At 40.3% G+C, this 20,008-nt stretch overlaps 1 protein-coding gene across 1 annotated transcript in view; it reads left to right on the forward strand.

Moving 5' to 3' along the window:
- The first annotated feature begins 914 nt into the window (after positions 1–914).
- Positions 915–20,008, forward strand: part of Gab2 (GRB2 associated binding protein 2) — a 193,390-nt gene continuing 174,296 nt past the window's right edge. The window contains exon 1 of the mRNA XM_021168220.2: positions 915–1,132. Coding sequence (XP_021023879.1) covers positions 1,052–1,132 — 81 coding nt within the window. The 5' untranslated portion in view covers positions 915–1,051. The remainder of the gene's footprint in view (positions 1,133–20,008) is intronic.

Consider the following 20,008-nt stretch of genomic DNA (forward strand, 5'->3'; position numbering starts at 1 on the left):
TTACTGGATTCAGTTTTCCCAGAGGCACTATGGGAGAGCGCCAGCTGGACTTTGTTTCTCAGCAATAAGGTCTAGTCCCCCCAGCACCCTTTGATTTGGAAATGTAATTGAGGAAAATACGTAATAAAAAAAAAAAAAAAAAAAAAAAAAACAGGAGAAAAGATTCCCCTCCCCTCCTCCCAAAACACCTGGATTAGAAAGGACTGCATTGTGTCAGCTGTGTGACTTCAGGCTATCTGTAAAATGGGTATAATTATGACCTATCCAATTTGTAAGGTAGTGAAGATAATCGCTGTGGAAGGTGAATGCAGTAAGCTCCCAGCACACAGTAGGTCTGTTTGCTGCTTCTCTGGCCTAGAGATGTGAGAGTTAACTTACAGTGAAGCAGGACACTCATTTCAGCCAGAATCGGACTTACTGAAACCTGAAACTGTGGGAATGGACAGGAAACCGGAGCAGTCCTTGGATCTCTGTCCTACTCTTCCACGACGCTGCGGAGGAGGGGTTGAGCATAGGCTCAACGTTCGACCTAGGGTGGGCAGCCTCTGGCCTTCCCTCACCCTAGCACCGGCACCACCCAGAGGTCTTCACGACCCCGCCTGCAGCTCCAGGCTTAGAGGGGGAAAAAAAAACCAACAACAACCGCCACCAAGACCCTGAGGGCGCAGCGGCTGGCGACAGCTCGTCTCACGGCCTCCGGGCCTGTGGGGTCCAAGCTAACTGGCCTCTGCGCCGGCTGCCCTCGGGGACCGCGCGGGGCTGTGGGCGTGGCGAGCGCCCGCCTGCTGAGGCGCCCTGGTGGGGCTGTGTGTGCGCGCGCGCGTGTGTGTGTGTGCGCGCGCGCGCGGCCAGAGGGCGGGGGGGGGGGGGACACGACTCGAGCGCGCGCAGGCAGCCGGGCCCGCGCGCCTCACTGCCTCGTCCTCGCCCCGGGGCTGCCCGGCCCCTCCCCTCCCCCGCGAGCTGCGCACCGGCAGCCGGCTGACCCAGCAGCCCGCGCCCGCGCCCTTGTCCGCGCGAGCCGGCGGCGGGCTCCAGTTTAGCCGGCGACATGAGCGGCGGCGGCGGCGACGACGTGGTGTGTACCGGCTGGCTGAGGAAATCGCCTCCCGAGAAGAAGTTGAGGCGCTATGTGAGTGAGGCGAGCGGGCGAGCGGGCGCGGCCCGGCGGGAGGGCGGCCGGGAGGCCGGGGGCTGTCCCGCGGCCTCGGAGGTGGGGGCGCTGAGAGAGGCCGGGCGCGGCGAGCCGGGGCCCCGCGGCCTCCGAGGGCGAGAGCGGCGGGCGCGAGTGGGGCGCCTCACACCTGTCACAGGTGCGCCGCCGAGGGGCGGGGCGCAGGTCGGGGCTGCGGCTGCCGCCTGCCTGCCCGGGAACTCCTCGCTCGCCGAGCCGAAGTTTGGAGCGATTGTTCCGGGCGACCCGGAGAGTAAAACGCCCGGGGCCGAAGGGGCCGAGTCGCCCCGAGCGGGAGGGTAGGCTGAGGGGCCGCGCGGCCCCGGGCCCACAAAGGGCGAGGCGCCGCGCCCCTCTCCCGGTCCCTTTCTCTGTCCGCCCCTCCCCGGTGGCCGCCTTGCTTCCTTCCAGTCTGCGGCCACTACATCACGGGCAGCGTCAGCGGCATGTGCAGCGCTTGTATTAAGTGACTCATTTGTTTGTCCCCCTTCTTTCCCATTATTCCGAATGTCTCTCACATATCCCCCCCCCCCACACACACACACAAACACCGCGGTCCTCCGCCCCACGGGGTGACACTGCAGTTTGGTCCTCAATAACTGGCCAGAGTTTTGTGTCGTCTGATGTCTGGGGTCTGAAGATGTGGTTCTGAATTGCTAGGTGATGCGAGCTGGCTGTGTGTACTGAAATTGCTGGGACGGGCCGTCCCCTCTACGTGAGAAACTGGCAATTGGGGTCGGGGCACCCACTTCTTGTTTAGCGAGGTCAGAGAACAAAATGGTGCCAGGATCCGAGATTGGGGTAGTCTGAGGAGTTTAGAAACGGAAAGTCCGTTAAAGGAGTGCAGGTCCTCCCATCTTCTCGCTCTTCACTTGCCAAGAATCGTCCTTGTTCTGCTGCCTGGGAGTGCTGGACTCTGAGAAATAACTCCCACAGCCTGGAAGTGAGCGGTCGCTTCCAGCTGCAGTGCATCAAGGGAGCTCCCAACAGACCCTGCCCTCTGTCAGCTGCACTAGTGGCTGGCCATGGGGGACAGAAGCTTACCAGAGTTTCCTGTCTCTACTCCCCAGATCAGAATCAAGGGACTTCTGGCCTCTGGACTGAGGAAGTGACATTCTGTTTTTCAAAGGAAGTGTTGTTGGGGAGTGCAAGTGTGTCAATGAAACCAGGCTCTCTCTGACTTAGGTCACTTGCTTGCTGGGAAGGGGTGAAGGGGGAAGGGCAGGGAATCTAAGGATTTAGTGCATGCCTTTTGAAAGTGGACAGAGATTTGGCATACAGTAATATAGTAGGGGTGTTTAAGCTTGAAAGCTCATTTTTGGGGGGGTTGATATGAGTAAAATATTTTAATTACTAGGAGCTTTTTCTTTTGTTTTGTTTTGTTCTGTTGCCTGTTGCTGTAGCCTAGGCTTGAACTGGCAGAACTTACACTTGGGAAACGAGAGACAGGAGGATCAGAGGTTCAAAACCAGCCTAGCTTGCTACTTGAGACCCTGTCTCTCATTTGCATACCAAACAACACACACACACACACACACACACACACATCATGGAGGCACACAACTTCAAGATGGCTTAATGGGTAAAAGCACTGTCCCTCAAGCCTGTTGACTTAAATTTGATCCCCTGGAACCCATATAAAGATGGAAGAAGAGTTCTGACCTACACACTCACACTGTGGTGTTTCGTGCACTCACACAGTCTCTCATATGCACAATAATAGTTAAGAAAATTGTGGGGGGCGACTTTGTGTGTGGGGTGGTGGTGGTTCATGCCTACAGGCATGAGCATGCATCCAGTATCTGGAAGATGGAGGCAGGAGTGGCAGGCGTTCAAGATCATCCTGGACTGCTTAGTGAGCTCAAGGCCAAACCAGACTACATGACCTGCTGCTGAAATAGTGTCCAGCTTAAAAAAATAAAGATTTCAGATTAGAAAGGAATGTAGCATAGTTGATAGAACGTTTGCTTAGCATACAAGATGTCCTGGGTTTTATCCTAGTACATCATAAACAAGTGCTGGGTGGCACAAGGTTGTAATCCCAGGATTCCAAGGAGGAGGGGGAAGGAGGATTAGAAGTTCAGGTCATCCTTGAATTTGAGAAAACAAACAGAAATCTTTGGAACTTTAGAGATCTTTGGAACTTTGTTTTTGAAATAGCTTGTAAAAAAAAAAAGTGGATACTGTTGCTACTTTGACTCAGGACTGGATGAAGATACAGACTTACGAAGACTCTCTTTATGACCTAGCTCTTGAGTATCTTTTAGAACAGAGTTAGCTCAGAATAAGCCAAGTTTGGAGGCTTGTGTTAAACACAGATTTTACGCATTTAAACTCCTTAGCAGTCTTGGGTCCTCTGGTGACCTCAGCCTCCCTCTCACACACATTCCCTTTGGCTCCAGCCCCTAAGGCATCTGACACTTCAAGTAACAGCTTGGTGTGCCTGGAAGCCTCACCCACTGTAGAAAGAAGTTCAGCCCTCCTACTTGAAACAGCCAATCAAAATAACTTATGCTTCCAGTACAGCCTCCTTCTACATCCACTACATTTCTGGAGTAAACAGTTGGCTTTTACACACACACACACACACACACACACACACACAGAGGATTGAATGTAGGTCTTTTGGGTTCTTGGCAAAAGGTCTGTCTCTGAATCTCAAACCTTATATTTACTTTTTCCTTTATAAATCTCTGCCAACTGTTTTAGGTTAGATCTCTGCCCTTGGTTTCTTAGAAGCCCAAATTAATTAGACTCAAACTTAGAGGTATTTCCCAGCCTGATTGGTACATGCATAACCCCTAAATAGCTGTTGTGACTGATATACATAATAGTCATGTGGTATTGTAGATGAGCATTTCTTTATTTTAAGGATGTATCAAGTATCAGAGATAAGGGGGAAAGTAGCATATTAAATGCATGATAGTTAAAGGCTATTTTGAAAACATAACTCCCTAATTTGTGGGGAAAGGTAGGTAGGTAGTAGGGGAAAAACACAACTTGGGAAAAGCTATGTTGTCAGGAAATTGGTTTGTTTTGTGATAGGGTTTCACTCAGCAGTCCAGATGGTCTGGACATCACTGTGTAGCCCAAGCTAGCCTTCAATTTGAGGTGATCTCCTGATTCTGCCTCTCAAGTGCTGTTTTTGAAGGCCCATGCCACCACATCCAGCAACTGGGTTTTGTTTTTAGGGATTTTTTTTTCTCATTGGATTTTATAACTGATTAGACATATGAAATAACAACTGATCTAGAAAATATTTGTTGTATGTACTAAAGACATTGGGTAGGAAGGAAAAGGAATATATTGAGTATTACCCTTGGTGCGTGATGTGGTTGCACTGAGAGGTTAACAAAAGAAACAGCCTCATTCCCAGGTATGTATGTGAGTCCATACATGCATGAGATCACACAAATACATGCATTTAAATGTTAAGCAGGACTTTTGTGGATTAAAAATTTACAACATACAATGCATTATAATTTATTATAATTTCATAGTGTTAAGGATTTGAGGGGAAAGAAGATTGGTTACAGCACTGCCCCCTGGTGGTTTATTTGAAGAAAGTTGTATTGGGTCTAATGAATTGCTGAAGGAAGCAGTTAACTGTTCTTTTATTATCATTGTTAAATATGTGTATTACAGGCTTTGGATTAGTTAACCAACTCATCCCTTCACGGTTTGCTGATGACTTTACCTTCTATCATAAAGAAAATCGATCAGGGTATGGCCATCTGCACAAATCCTAGTCAATATTCCAAATTTACTCAGTGTTTATGATTCTCTTCCTTTTTTCCTCTTCTTAGAGTAGATAAGGTGACCCACTGTCAGAGCTAATTCTACTACCTGTACTTTGGTTCCCATTCTCTCCTGCCTGCTAAGACAATTCTTTCCATTTTTGGTAATTTTTAAATTAGTTCTTTGAGAATTTTGTACAATGTATTTTGATCATATTCGCTCTTTGCCCATCTCTTCCCATATCCAGCCCTTTCCCTACCCGCCCAACGTTCTGTCCTATTCTCCCCCAAACCCATCAAACCTAATTTATGTTATTCATATAATCTTGGATGTGTGGCCTGGCACTGCAGCATGATCAACCCATCAGGGGCCAGGACTAAAGGGTGCCACCATGCCTACCTTACTGATATTTATAAAGGACCATATATTTATTTTACTGATTTTTATCTATTGCCTTTCTGTTGACAGTCTCATTTGTTTTCAGTTCTTTATTATAACTTTTTTCTAGTAGCATTTGGTTTATATTATTTTTCTAAGTTTATGTTTTAATGTGGGAGCTTAAATTACTGATTTGAGACTTTCCCTCTAATATATCATTTAGTGCTATAAACCCCCTTTGAAGACTGTTCTAAAATTTTAATCAGTTGTATTTTCATTTAGTTCAATGTATTTTTTTAACTTCACTTGAGACTTTCTTTGATTATTTAGATGTATGTTGCTTTGTTTCTAAATATTTAAAGATTTTCTTGTTATTTCTCTGTTCCCAATTTTTTGGTTGGCTCCATTTGGGAATAAAATACATTCTGTATAATAAAAATTATTTTATGTTTGTTGAGATTTATTTTATAACCAAAAATATTATTTTCTTCCTTTATTTCTTTGGGTACTTGAAATGATGTTTATTCTACTATCAAGAAGTAAAATAGTCTACAAATGCCAATTAGACAAGGCATGGTGGGTCATGTGTATAATCTTAGCACTTTGAATGGTACAGTGGGAGCATTAGGAGTTTGAGGATAGCCAGAGTTATATGGAGTGTTTGACGCCAGCCTAGGACTATATAGCAAGACACTGTCTCCAAAGGGAAAAAAATTACTTTAACTTAGGACATTCTCCTGAGCTTCACATGTATAATTGTTTTGCATACATGTGTCTAGGGCTTGCGGATACCATAAGTGGACATTGGAGCCCCTAGAACTGGAGTTCTAGATGATTGTAAATCACCATGAAAAGTAGAACTAAACATAGGTCCTCTTAACTGATAAGCCATCACTCTAGTCCCCTGAGCTTTATTATATTTTATTTAAGAGATTAGGAGCTCATGCAGCCCATGATAGTCTTGAATGTACTGTGTAGTCGATGTTGCCCTTGAATCTCCTGAGCTTGTTGTCATCAACATTATATCATATTTCCTCATGTAGCAGTAGTCCACATATTCAGCAGTAAATGAATAGATAAGAAAAATGTGGCTTTTGCATACAAAAGAATAATAGCCTTAAAAATATTGACACATGGATATGCTATAAAATATATGAACTTCGGGGGTATTATGATGAATAATCTACTCACAAATAACAATTATATGACTATTTTCTTTTTTATTAGATATTTTCTTCATTTACATTTCAAGTGCTATCCCGAAAGTTCCCTATATCCCCCCCGCCCTGCTCCCCAAGACTATTTTCATAACTTATCTAGACTATTGATAGAAAGATTGGTCATTAGGAAGGTCTGAGAATAGAGACTGTAAGAAACTATTGTAGAGTGAATTCAAAGCTCAGTGATATAAACTGAAAGAGTTCTGAATATGGATGATAGTAATGGTGACACAACACTGTGAATGTCCTTAATGCTAGCTCAGGGCATTTCATTTATTACCTAACACCTAAAGTGGTCAAGATGGTAGATTTTATAGTCTGTGTACTTTAGCATAATTAAAAAAAAACAGAACTTCTTTTATGCTGAAGAGATAGCTTATGTGTTCAATTTCCAGCACCCACTTGGTGACTCACAACCATCTGTAATCCCATTTCCAAGGGATTTGATACCCTCTTCTGGGCTCTGTGCACACCAGGCATATACAAGGTACACAAACATACATGCAGACAAAGCACCTATACACATAAAATAATAACAAAACTATTTTTTGAATTTTCATTTGGTAGGGGTTAGGGGTATTGCTAGTATTACTTCACCTTATTTGTAATTCAAGAGAAAAGACAGAATGGATTCTCCATAGCTTAACTCATCCACATCTGAGAACCAGAGGTAGTGAGTTTACACACATCTAGAAATCACATCTGTTCCTTTAATGAATGAAACTTCTTTGGCATTGCTTTCTATCTCTGGTTGGTCTGTCTCTATATTGCAAGAAAAAAATAGAATATGATAACTTGGTGCTACAGCAAAATGTGCAGAAGTGTAAGGTAGGCCTCTACCAGCATCCAAATTAATTTTGACAACTGTAAATAGAGAATATATTACATCCTTTCCCTTCCTGAAGAAATAAATCAGTACTTATCTCAGCCTCCAATGAATTTTCAGACTAGGGAGACAAGAAATGCACATGAAAAGCAGGGTACTGCCCTTATATGGAGTTACATGATTCAGGAAACAAACTGTATAAAGGCAAAGAGCTCTAGGTATAGAAGATGACAAGAGTTTTGAGACAGAAGAGGACCTGAGTTGGACTCAGAAGTTTATGGGCTAAAAAGAAATATAGTGTGTAGGATGACACAGGCCATGAATATGACAATAGAAATGGTAAATCCATCTATAAAGGAGGGGTCAAGACCATAGAAGAAAGCAGAAAGAGCTTTGACAGGTGAATGTAGAGCTGAGGAGGGATGTTTTATAAAAGGTCCTAGATGGTAGGATGACATTCACTGGTGAAAAGCATCCCTCTTACACAGTGGCCTCATAGATTAACCAGTTTTTCAATGTGACTATCAGTGCATGCTGAGAGGGTTCATCTTCAGAAGACCTGCCTCAGTGTTTCAAGGGTCATTGGATCCTTGATTGGATTACTTCCTTCTCTGCTTCCTACTTTACTACTTGTAAACTTGAATGATGCTTCTTATTCCACCGAGTTTTCAAATTTACTGGGATAATGTGGAAAAGAAATCTGAGCACTATGTCAAGCACAGAGATGTATTGAAGTATTTAGTGTTGGAGGAGGTGGCAGAACAGGATGATGCAAATTTATACTTATTCAACCCTTCATTAGGTAATCTGAACTTGAGCATGGGTGTTTTTGCATCCATTTCATTCTGGGGCCAGACTACAATTATATTGTACTACTAAGTATAATTCTGAAGCTAGAATTGTGTACTAAGGAGTTGGATATTCTTGGAAGAAACATCTCAAAGGTCTTTCAATTTCAGGGAATGGAAATTAAATTGCAGGGATATGCCTGAAACTATGACTTTGAGAAATATATATGTGATGGGAACATGGGAATGCATGTAAGAACCCACATTTGACATTGGTCTAAATTAAAAAACTTTTAGGCAGTGGTGTATTAGTTTTAGTTGCTTTCATAAAATATCATAATGAAAAGCAACTTAGGAAAGAAAGTTTATTTTGGCTTATAGTTCTAGAGTGTTTGAGTCCATAATGGCTGGAGCAGGAAGCTAGCTATTCACATTTCATCTACTCACCAGGAAATAGGGAGTGAACTGGAAGCCCAGTGTCCCTCAAGATACAAGTTCATATGCACTTCCTAAAGGCTCCATATCCTCCACAAACAGCACCACCAACTGGAACTCAAGTGTTCAAATATCTGAGCTATGGGGAGCATTTCTCATTCAAACTACTAGTAGTGGTACTGCTAGATGTAGTAAAGCTTCAAACTCAGCTTAGAGAGCCTCTTAAAGTTTCCCCAAAGTGGGCCTTTTGCTGGACTTACTTCTAAAACACATTTTTACCTTACACTGGGCAGTCAGTTTCTTCTTGCACTTTTGTTTTTGTTTTTGTTTTTGTTTTTGTTTTTTTTTTTTTTTGTTTTTTCGAGACAGGGTTTCTCTGTGTAGCCCTGGCTGTCCTGGCAGTCACTTTGTAGACCAGGCTGACCTGACTCAGAAATCCACCTGCCTCTGCCTCCCGAGTGCTGGGATTAAAGGCGTGCGCCACCACGCCCAGCTTCTTCTTGCACTTTTACAGACAATGTAATGTCTTGTTTAGCATAGGGTATAGGTATGGTACCATTTGTTGGACAACATTGCAAGGCTAGGAGCTACCCATCATTGTCATTAATTTATTATAACTACTGTACTCTCAGTTTTATGCTTTCGGCTTTTACTGATTTACAGGTTGTTGGGATAGTGAGGGTAAGGAGCTTGGGAGATATCTTAGTTAATGGAATATTTTTCCATTAAAGCTTAAAGATCTGAGTTCCATCCCAGAACCCACACAAAGCTAGGTGTGGTGGCACATGCTTGTATTCCTGTTGCAGGAAATGTAGAAACAGGAAGATCTATGGCACTCACTGGCCAAGCAGCCTAGCCTAATATGTGTGCCCCAAATTCCAGGTAATACATCACAGAGAAATGACATCTCCTGAGAAATGACATCTGATATTGTCCTTGATCCCCATGAGCTCTTGTACATACATGTACATAACACATAAAAACAGTGAATTGATTCTATATTACTCTTCAAGCAGATCAGTTATGATATTTTTAAAATTAGTATCTATATGTATTACCGAGACTGGTCTTGAACTTAGTATAAAAGCTGCTTCCTACCCTACCCTCCTGAGCAAATGGAACTACAGGCGTGTACTATAATCTGGTTCTTAGTGTGTTTTTTTTTAAATAACTGTGAGCACACAGGATTAAATATAATCAACACATTTGAACCTATAGTATTTGTTGTTCTTCTTGAAGCTCAGATTATACTGTCCTTAGCCTGTGGCACCCTATTCAAGTTGGTTTCTCTCATGATACTTTTAGTATAATGGTTTCTTTGCTATATGATATGACAAGGTCTTCTAGGTTTTGTACATATCTTGATCAAGATATAGTATTAACAAGTTCCTTAAAGGATCTTGATTTTTGTTTATGAAAAGTGCTATATAGAAACCCACTATGGAAATTAACATAATTGTTATCATGTTGATTGCACAGTTGGTTTTTACGTGTTAATCAACTATCAAGAAGGTAGTATTTTGTTATATTTCTCCCTCATAAACTGTAATTATAAATAGGTGCATTTACTTCTGCATAATATTTGTCCAATTCGAATTATTAGAAATTTTTATGATATAGAAAAAGAAAATTCTGAAATGATTAAAGATTTATATGGTATCATATATTATCAAGGCATCACTTTTGTTTCATCTGTTCCTTTACTCTTTCTTTCTCTTTCTTTCTTTCTTTCTTTCTTTCTTTCTTTCTTTCTTTCTTTCTTTCTTTCTTTAAGCTTATAGCACATGCTATTCCCAGGGGACTTCCCATCTCAGCCCAACCCTGCTTAGCTTCTGAAATCAAATGAGATTGGGTATGGTCTCCTTTTAACATTTTATTGCTTAAATATTATAAAACAAATGCTAGAAGCATATATAACTCTTAAGATTCTTATCTTAGTGAAGATATCATATATTATGTACAGACTCCCCAGTTAGACATTTATGTGTTTTCAGTTAATTACCATCATATGCAATGTATATGCCATATAGGTGACACTTGACTAAGACTTTCACCAAGCTGATGAACCACTATTTTATATATGTAGCATGCTATAACTATAGTTCACATGGGAAATTTCATGGAAAGAAATTAGCATCCTTCCAACTTCGAGAGTTGGAGCTAGGATAGTTTCCACAGCACAGTCCTTTATTCTTTAAAGTTATGAATGAACATTACATTAGGGTTAATTACATTTCCTTCAATAAGAAAGAACTGGAAGGGGCTGGTGAGATGGCTCAATGGGTAAAAAGCTTACTACCAAACCTACCAAACACCTAAAGCCACAGTCACATTGTAGTATCTTACGAGCTGCACACAGGGATGCCAGGTCTGGTGGGAAGGCATCTCCTTCAAGGGAAAAAAAAAAATCAGAAGTGGGAGACATTTGAGGTAGGTCTCAAATGAATTGCAATCAAAATGTCACATGAGGGAAATCTACAGAATTACAATTGAAAAGCCTTCAAAAGAAAACCACTAAATTAATAGGCACATTATTCACTTACTCCTACTGAGCTGCAGGAGAGTTTCTGCTCAAGTTTTTTCTTTTCTCTTTTTGATATAGGGTCATATGTATTCCAGATAACGTTTAATTTGATGAGTGTATGAGGATGTCTTTGAACTCTGATCCTCCTATTGACCATCTGAGTGATGGGATTTTATAACCATGTACTTCAGGTTATTTTAAGTTTTCTTGTCTACAATCACCCAAGTCATTTCTTAACTACATTATCTATTTATATCACAGAGTATCTAACATTTGAACAATCAATTCCTTTAAAATATGAGTTGATAATACATGAAAATATATTCAAGTTCAGCAGCAATCAGAGAAATCTAGATGAAATTGTTAAGTATTTTAAAAATTATGTCAGCATCAAAGAGGAATCATGGAAACCAAAACTCTACCTATCTTTTCTGAAAAAATATATTTGTTATAATGCATCAAATGCCTTATTAATAACTATACCCTGCAATTAGAAATTTTATTTATAGGAATTCATCCTAACTCTAGAAAAAATTTAAAGGATCATAATATTATTTATAATAGGTCTGTGGGTCATAGGTCAGTGCATAGGTAGAGCATGTGCTTAGCATGAGTGAAGTTCCAAATTCAACTTGCTAGCAAAATAAGTAAATGAACAAAAAAATAAAGTAGACCTTAGCCAAAAGTCAAAGAAGTAATATAATATAATAATATATAGTAAAATACCTAAGTGTTCAAGAACAGAAGAACGACATAAATTTGGCACTGCAATAATTATAAGTTACCATTTATAGTATTTACAATATGCCTGATACCATATCAACATCACAGTGACCTATAAAGCAATTATGTAAGAGAATGCTGAATATGATTTCCCCAGTTACCCCACAAAAGGTAAATAGAAAGCACAGCTAAATACTAGAGGTAAGATCCCACAAGGTAAAGAGAACAATCAGAAAGCAGGGCTGACATAGTTCTAAGTCTTTTAAAGAAGTTATAGTATGAGCTCTTCTAACTCAGTCATGACATGTGTCCCTGAATATTAGCCTTTTCCCACAAGGAAATTTTGGGCTCCTTGATATAGTGGGGAAAAGAAAAGAGGAAAGGAGAGGGGCAATGCCTGGTGAATATGTTTAGGCAGGAAGCTTTCAGATCTGCATTATCCAATCAGGACAAAAGGGAAGTGGAACAAGTAGGGACAGGAATGCTAGCCCTGCCCCACCCCCACCCCCACCCCCACCATTAGTATAGATAGAAGTTTGAAGAGTCTAGTGGGCTCTTGCCAGTTTTCTACCCAGGAGGGCTCAGGGTACTAGAGGAGAGCAGAAAATGGCTTGCCAGAGAAGGAGAGAGCTGAATACAGTTCTTTAAGTTCTGAAGACCACACAGTGAAGAAACTCATCCTTCAGCAACACATCGAGGCTTGTTAGGCAATTGGGAAATCTATTCAGGAAAATGTAAAGCAGTCAGCAGTTGTTTGTCCTTCCTCCTTCCCCCTATACCCATACCTCACACCAGAACAGCTAGAGTCCAGAAGGACATGGGGAAGAAATATCAAAGAAACTGCTCACCTTCTCCAAAGTGAGAAACCAGGCAGAGGGGTAGGAAAAATAAATAAAACAAATCTATCCCTCACATCTGCAAAACAGCTAGAGTAGGGTAGATTTCCTCCATGAACAGACAGATGCCTTGTGCGCAGTCCACACAGCTTACTTTCCATGCTGGACTATTCAAAATCTACTGTTGAAATCTACCCTACTCTAGCCAGTTCTAAGGAAAACAGTGTGACTCACATATACATTACTTTGAGTGATAGCTATTCAAATAACTGACTAAAGTTAGTATTATTTCCATTTTGCAGAATAGGAAGAAGAAAATACAATTTTTTTCTTTTTGTTTTATCAGTTTTATCCTAGCTACTTCATAATGAATCTTTGGTCATACAAAAAGCATGTTCAAAACTCAGTGGCATAAAACAACACTTTTTATTTTGTACATAGGTTCTGTGGTTAAGAATTCAGATAGCACAGCAAGAATTTATTTGTGTTTTCTAGCCTCAAGGGCCTAAGCTATGAAAGCAAGTGGCTTGGAATGACTTAACAGATAGGAGATAGAATCATCTTAAAGTGTCTTCTTCATTCACATACCTGCCACTCAGAAGTGCTGATAAGCAGGGTCTGTTAACTCATACACTTGTGCATGTCTTCTACGTGCAGCCTGGGCTTCCTCAAAACACTCAAAGTAGACAGACTTCCCTACATGGTGGCTTGGAGCTTCAAGAGCAAGTGTCTTTATGTCAAGACTTCATTTTAAATGACCTGGCCTTAGAAGTTGTGTGTTACTTTTGCCACCATTTATTGGTTGAATGACTCGCAAATCCCTTTTAATTGAGGAAAAGAAACACAGACTTGAATTTCTTAATAGATGAAATGTAAAGTATTTGTAGTATGTACTTATTCATTAGATGTTATTAAAATTTTATCTATTGTATATTGGTTGTTAGGCCCTACACCTGCCACGGTGTCCATGTGAATTTCGGGGACAGCTTTCAGGAGTCAGATTTCTCTTTTCATCATGTGGGTCCCAAGAATTGGACTCATTATCTGGCTTGGCAGCAAGTGCCTTTTACCTCTTGAATCATTTTGCTGGCCTAATTTGTGACCTCTACTTTTATGGGTGTGTATGCACACACATCCCTCAAAATATGTGGGTACTTGCAGAGGCCAGAAGAGGGCATTAGATCTCCTGGAGCTGGAGTTACAGGTGGTGTCTGTACACCTGACGTGGGAATAAAGCTTGGGTTCTCTGGAAGAGCAGCCCATGCTCTTACTGCTGGGCCGTGTGTAGTCCCCCAATTTGTGGCCTTTAAAAAAAGAACCTCTCACAATGATAATTATTGTTAAGTATGGTCTCCTTTGATGGTTTTCAAAGTTAAACCTCATAATTAAGTGTTCTTTGAGTAAAAACCTCATCTTTCAGAGTATGTCTGCTTCCCTCTCTCCATCTATAATCTTCCTTGATTAGGACAAGAGTTTCTACTATCTGTGTCCAGATCTTATCAGCTGAGGACAATGTCTGGCAAAACATTACTGCTTAGTATATAATTCTGACTTCTGAAAGAGATTGCTTGCTGATGTTTTTGCAAGTAGGAGAAGAAAGTATCTATGTGATATATGTATGATACCCATATGTAGCATTTTCTACTTTTTTGTCTAATCTAGAATGTGCCTTGGAGTTATCTGCTGAGTTATAATGAATACTTTTTGTCTTTGGGCATGCTATATAGGAACCCACAGTGGAAGAGGTGTTGGTATTTGTTTCAGAGTCTGTACATCCTGAGAATCCTTTGTTCTACCTGAGACCTATACTAAGCCATTCACCTCTAAGCAACATCTAGATGCTACAAGCCTGTTGTACTTGGGCTTGTGTAGAGTTTGTGGCAGACTAAGCTCGTCTTTGGCTTCTTCCTTCTGCTATATTCAAGTACTTGCTCCTGTGTTGTATGTTCTCACAAAATGAACAGTAGTCACCAGAAACGCATGTGTGTGTGTGTGCTCACATGTCTTTGTTCTGTGGCTCTGTTCTCTTCATTCCCCAACAGAGTTAGAAGGGTCAGACTTCCCTCTGGCTTCCCCTTGTAGGGTTTCTAGATCATAAACCCTCTGTCCCTTCCTCTTCCCATAGCCAGAGCTTCTAGATCATATGCCCTTTTCTAACTCAAGCCCACCTAAAAGTAGGGAGATAATTGAGGAATGGAGTACACCAAGACACAAGTTAGGAAATCTTTCAGAAATGTTGATACGTTATATCAAGGTTATAGACAAACTTCCTTCCATCAAACCAGGTTTTAATGACCCCAGCACCAGGCAGGAGCTTGAAGAGCATGTACAGGAGGATGTAAGGGCATCATAAGAACTCTTTAAGGAATAAATCCTAGACCCTTAGGATTTATTAATTATTATTAATTTATTCATTGTTAATTCTCTTCTCTACAGGTATATGATTACTATTCTGGTTTAAAGATGTTGACAAATTTGACATGATTATTTAATGGATACATGGATGATTTACATGAAAACTCAGGCAAAACCCAGTTTTCTATCTCATTACTTATGAAAAGATTTCCAAATGACCTGATAATGTTTAAAAATATAAACCATGGAGCCAGCTATGATAGTACTTGTCTTTAATCCTTGTATTCAGGAAGCAGAGTCGGGCAGATCTCTTGTGAGTTTGAGGTCAGTCTAGTCTATATAGTGAGTTTCAGGACAGCCATGGCTACATAGTAAAAGTCACAAAAATTATTCATACACACACACATACACACACATGCATATATACTTATGCATATACATATACACACATGTATGTGTGAGTGCATGCATGCACATATGTATATACCCATGCAGAGGTAAAGGTTCTTGCCACCAAATCTGACAACCTGAATTCAGTCTCTATGACCTATAGGATAGAAAGAACTGACTTTCACATGTGAAATGCCCTCTGAACACCACATGCATGATGAGGATTGCACTCAGTCCTCTACAGACAAACAAAACCAAATAAATTTTTGAGACAAAAATCTCACTATGTATTGCTGACCTGACTAGTCCTAAATTCAGAGACCCATGTGCTCCTGCAGGTGATCCTGAGTGATGGGATTAGAGGTGTGTGACATAATAGCCTGCTGTAATTTTTTTTTCAATTCTTTTGCGATAGGTTCTCACTATGTAGCCTTGTCTGACCTGGAACTCACTATATAGACCAGGCTGGTCTTGAACTCATAGGGATACATCTGCCTCTTTCTCCTGAGTGTTGAGATTAAAGTTGTACAGCACTATACCCAGCTACAAAAAATATATTTTTAAATATAAACATTGATTTAGTTTTATCCTGCGTGAGGAATAGGACTTGGGATATATATTGTTCAAAGGTTCATATGACTTTGCCTACCTTTTAACTAAAATCTTTTATGGATAGAAAAAAAATGGAGATACAAATGTCATGGTGTTCTGGAAATGAATCCTTTTATGAGACCACCTAAGATAGCTGTTTAAATTGGACTTGACTAATAGCAATCACTGTTTTCAGCTTGCTAATGTGTAAGATGTTTTACAACTGCTTTTTAAAACAAGAAGGAAGATATTTGGTATTTCCTTATTTGTATGAACTTCTGTCTCTAAGTTTTCTATTAACTGGAGTTGTGGTTGTTGAGATTTATACCATAGAGCATAGTTTTTGTTTGGTGTATGTGTTGTTAATGTAAAATGTACATCTAAAAATGCTTACTTTGAACTGTTGAATTTGTGTGATAAAACGTATAAAAGGATTTAGACCATCCTGAAAAACAACAATGCAAGTATTAGTTAACAAATACCTGAAATGCCTATTTGAAAGTAACAACATTGGGTTGACATTGTGAGGGATAAAAAGTATTATAATTGAAAGTCAAACTAAACAGGTAACAGTGGTGACTGTAAGGCTTTGGAAGGGAGAGATGTCCAAACTCCAAAGTTTTAGCTTTCTTTCCCCTTTATGTTCAGGCTGATCTCAAACTCTTGCTCTCAAGATGATCCTTTTTATGACTGAATAATGTCCTATTATATATCAACCTGATATACGTATCATCCTTTGTTTATTCATTCTCATCAGTTGATGAGCATTTGGGTTCTTTTCTTTCCTTTCCTATTATGAATAATATCACTAGGACCATTCGTTGTGTTAGTTTTTGGATGGATATATGTTCAGTTCTCTTGCTCATATGCCTAAAGTAGAGTTTCTAGGTCATATGGTATGTTTAACTCTGAAATCAAATTTGTTTTCTTACAGAGTTGACCCTTTTGAAGGTTCATATTATTCATAAACATAAAAAAGTATTTTTTATCCCCAAACCTTCAGAGAATATATTAGAGTTGGGAGAACAACTTTTCAGTGCTGTGAGCATTTAGGGAAATAGACTTTATTATGGCTAAGTCCAAAGAGACTTGTGATTACAATTGACTTTGAAAAAGAAAAATGAATAATTTTCCATGCATAGTGACTTAACTTTGTATGGAAGACTCTGCAAAAAACACAGACTTAAATAGTTGATGTTTTTTGGAAGGACCATTATGTATTAATCTTCTCTTTTGGGAATCCAGAGAAACTTTATTTTGGAAAACTGGCCCAGCAGAGGAGCACTAAGAAAATAAGACTCTATTGCAATCAAAATGCCTCTCACTGGATATGTAAGTTATATATATGGTCCTTGGTCTTCAAGAGCCTAGACGAGAATCAATTAATGGTTAACAAACAGAGAGCCACTGAGAAAGTGCTATAATGTTGACATAAGAACCATAAGAGTTAATGAATAGGATGATCAGAGAAGGTTTTGATAGATGTAGTGTGAACTAGATATAGAAGGACCAGTAAAAAGTTGGACTAGCAAAAGAGAAGGAAGAACTTCACAAGAGAATACATTTTGTAAGACTGATGCAGCATGCTGACTGAGAAGAATGTAGCTGACATGGGAGGAAAAGTGGAATCACAAGCTAAATATTAGGTGTTTGGGGACTAATAATGTATTTTGTACATAAAATACATGGAAGGATCTTGAATGGTAAATCCATTTAATTTGCTTAATGTGGTTAAATGTATTCAAATACATTTCTTTTGTCTTTTAGTAGCATACCAAAACAGGGAAAGGAAGAAGAGTGAGAAATAAGTTTATAGGGATGTTAGACAAGACGCTTGCTCACTGATCTGTCAGTATTAGTCAGGGTGGGGGACTATTTCTTAGTCCCATAGCCAGCTCCTATCCTCCAGGTAAGAAAGTTGAGGATTTTATCCTATGTCTGATGCTAACTGAACTTTGTGCCTTTGACCAGTTCACCACTTTTGAGACTCATCCTCAAGAAACAGACAATACTGCTTGACCACAAGGTAGCTGGATGCTATGCTAAGAAAAGCGTACATTTGCTCATTAAATATATTTCAGAGATAAGAAAATTGAGATATAGAAAGGCTAAATAAAATATTGAGAGTTACATTCTAGTAATGAGATGTTTAGGATGGAGCATGTTCAGAAGAAATGACTTAAAAGCACAGAAATCTAGTATTCGGAACGCAAGAGAAAGGGTACATTTACATCAGATTATAGAACTTGGAATGCCATGTTTTATTTATATTGTGCTCTATAGCTATTAGGGAATCATTATCCAATTTTCAAATAAAACATTACAAATGTTTTCATTCAGTCTTCATCACGTCTATAGAATGAAACATATTTAAGCTAATACCAATATATACTATACTGCTACACAAGAAAAATAACAAAAAAGTTATTTTGGGACTGAAAAGATGGCTCGGTGGCTAAGATCGCTTACTGGTCTTGCAGAGGACCCAGCTTTGGTTCTCAGCTACCTTTTTTAGATTGCTCACATATGTCTATTACTCCAACTCTAATGGGACCCAAAATCTCTACATCAATGGGTACCTGCACTCACATGCATATATCTATGTGCTACACACACACACCTCCCCCGACACCACAAACTTAAAGTAATAAAAATAAATCTAAAAGAAAAGTCATGGTTTCATAATGTACTCCAGATTGGTCTGAAAATCACTATATAGTCTTGACAGAACTCTTGAACCTTCTGCCTTTCCCGGGTATGGGGATTATAGGAATTTACCACCATTTCCATTTTTGAAAGAACATTCTCATACTTTACTTAGCATAGATTTGTAGTTTGTCACATATATACATTCACAATAAGGAAAAATACAAATAAAAACTGGCTTCTATAAATGGTGGCATATATGCAGTCCAGCAGTCAGTGACAAGAGACCATGAGTTGAAAATCAGCCTAGGCCACAGAAAGAACCCTGTTTCAATACAAACTGGTAATATATTCCTAAAATAGGTTCATATTTGTTGGCCTTCCTACTTGGATGGAAAGGTATCCTAGGACTTGGGAGCCCAGGAACCACCTAGCTCTGAGGTAGGACAATGTGCCAATAGAAGGGCATGCCGGGACTCAGGAGCACAGGAACCACACAGCTCTGAGAGGAAGCCTCCGAACTTGGGGAGCAGAGGCAATGCAGCCCTGAGGGGATATTCTTGGCTAAGCTGGAGTGCTACAATGTAACTGCTCTAGTGTTGTAGCTCCCAGGGGAGGGTAACACCCCCCCCCCCTCCGCTGACCTCAGGAGCGCAGAAGCTTCTTTGCTTCTTCTTTACTTCATTGCTCCTTGGCTCCTTCTAATAAGAGAGTCACACCAGATAGCAATCTCATAAAAGGGAGGGCCAAATATAGAGGTGGCTGCCTCAGTTCCTGGGAGAGGACAGCAGGGAAATGAGCAGACATGACTTACATAGGATTTCTTCATGGTGGAGCTTTCCAGGGCAGAGATTTCCAGAGTGAGGATTAGTAGGACTTCAAGTTCTGAATTTGAGGGAGCCCAGGGATTGATGGGTTTCTGAATAAACTCAGGAATTGGTGGATTTTCCTGTTTGGGAATTGGTGGGATTTTGTTCAGACTTTTCACCTAAAATTAGCATAATCCAGGAAGAGTTCTATTGAAGGGCTGGAGATGACTTTTGTGACAGTTACAAAGAATGGAAACTTTAGCTCTGAGCCCATTTTTTAATGGGGTTATTTGATTTTCTGGAGTCCACCTTCTTGAGTTCTTTATATATATTGGATAGTAGTCCCCTATCTGATTTAGGATAGGTAAAGATCCTTTCCCAATCTGTTGGTGGCCTTTTTGTTTTANTGACGGTGTCTTTTGCCTTACAGAAGCTTTGCAATTTTATGAGGTCTCATTTGTCGATTCTAGATCTTACAGCACAAGCCATTGCTGTTCTATTCAGGAATTTTTCTCCCGTGCCCATATCTTCAAGGCTTTTCCCCACTTTCTCCTCTATAAGTTTCAGTGTCTCTG

Source organism: Mus caroli, chromosome 7 (assembly GCF_900094665.2).
Source record: "Mus caroli chromosome 7, CAROLI_EIJ_v1.1, whole genome shotgun sequence".
Lineage (NCBI taxonomy): Eukaryota > Metazoa > Chordata > Mammalia > Rodentia > Muridae > Mus > Mus caroli.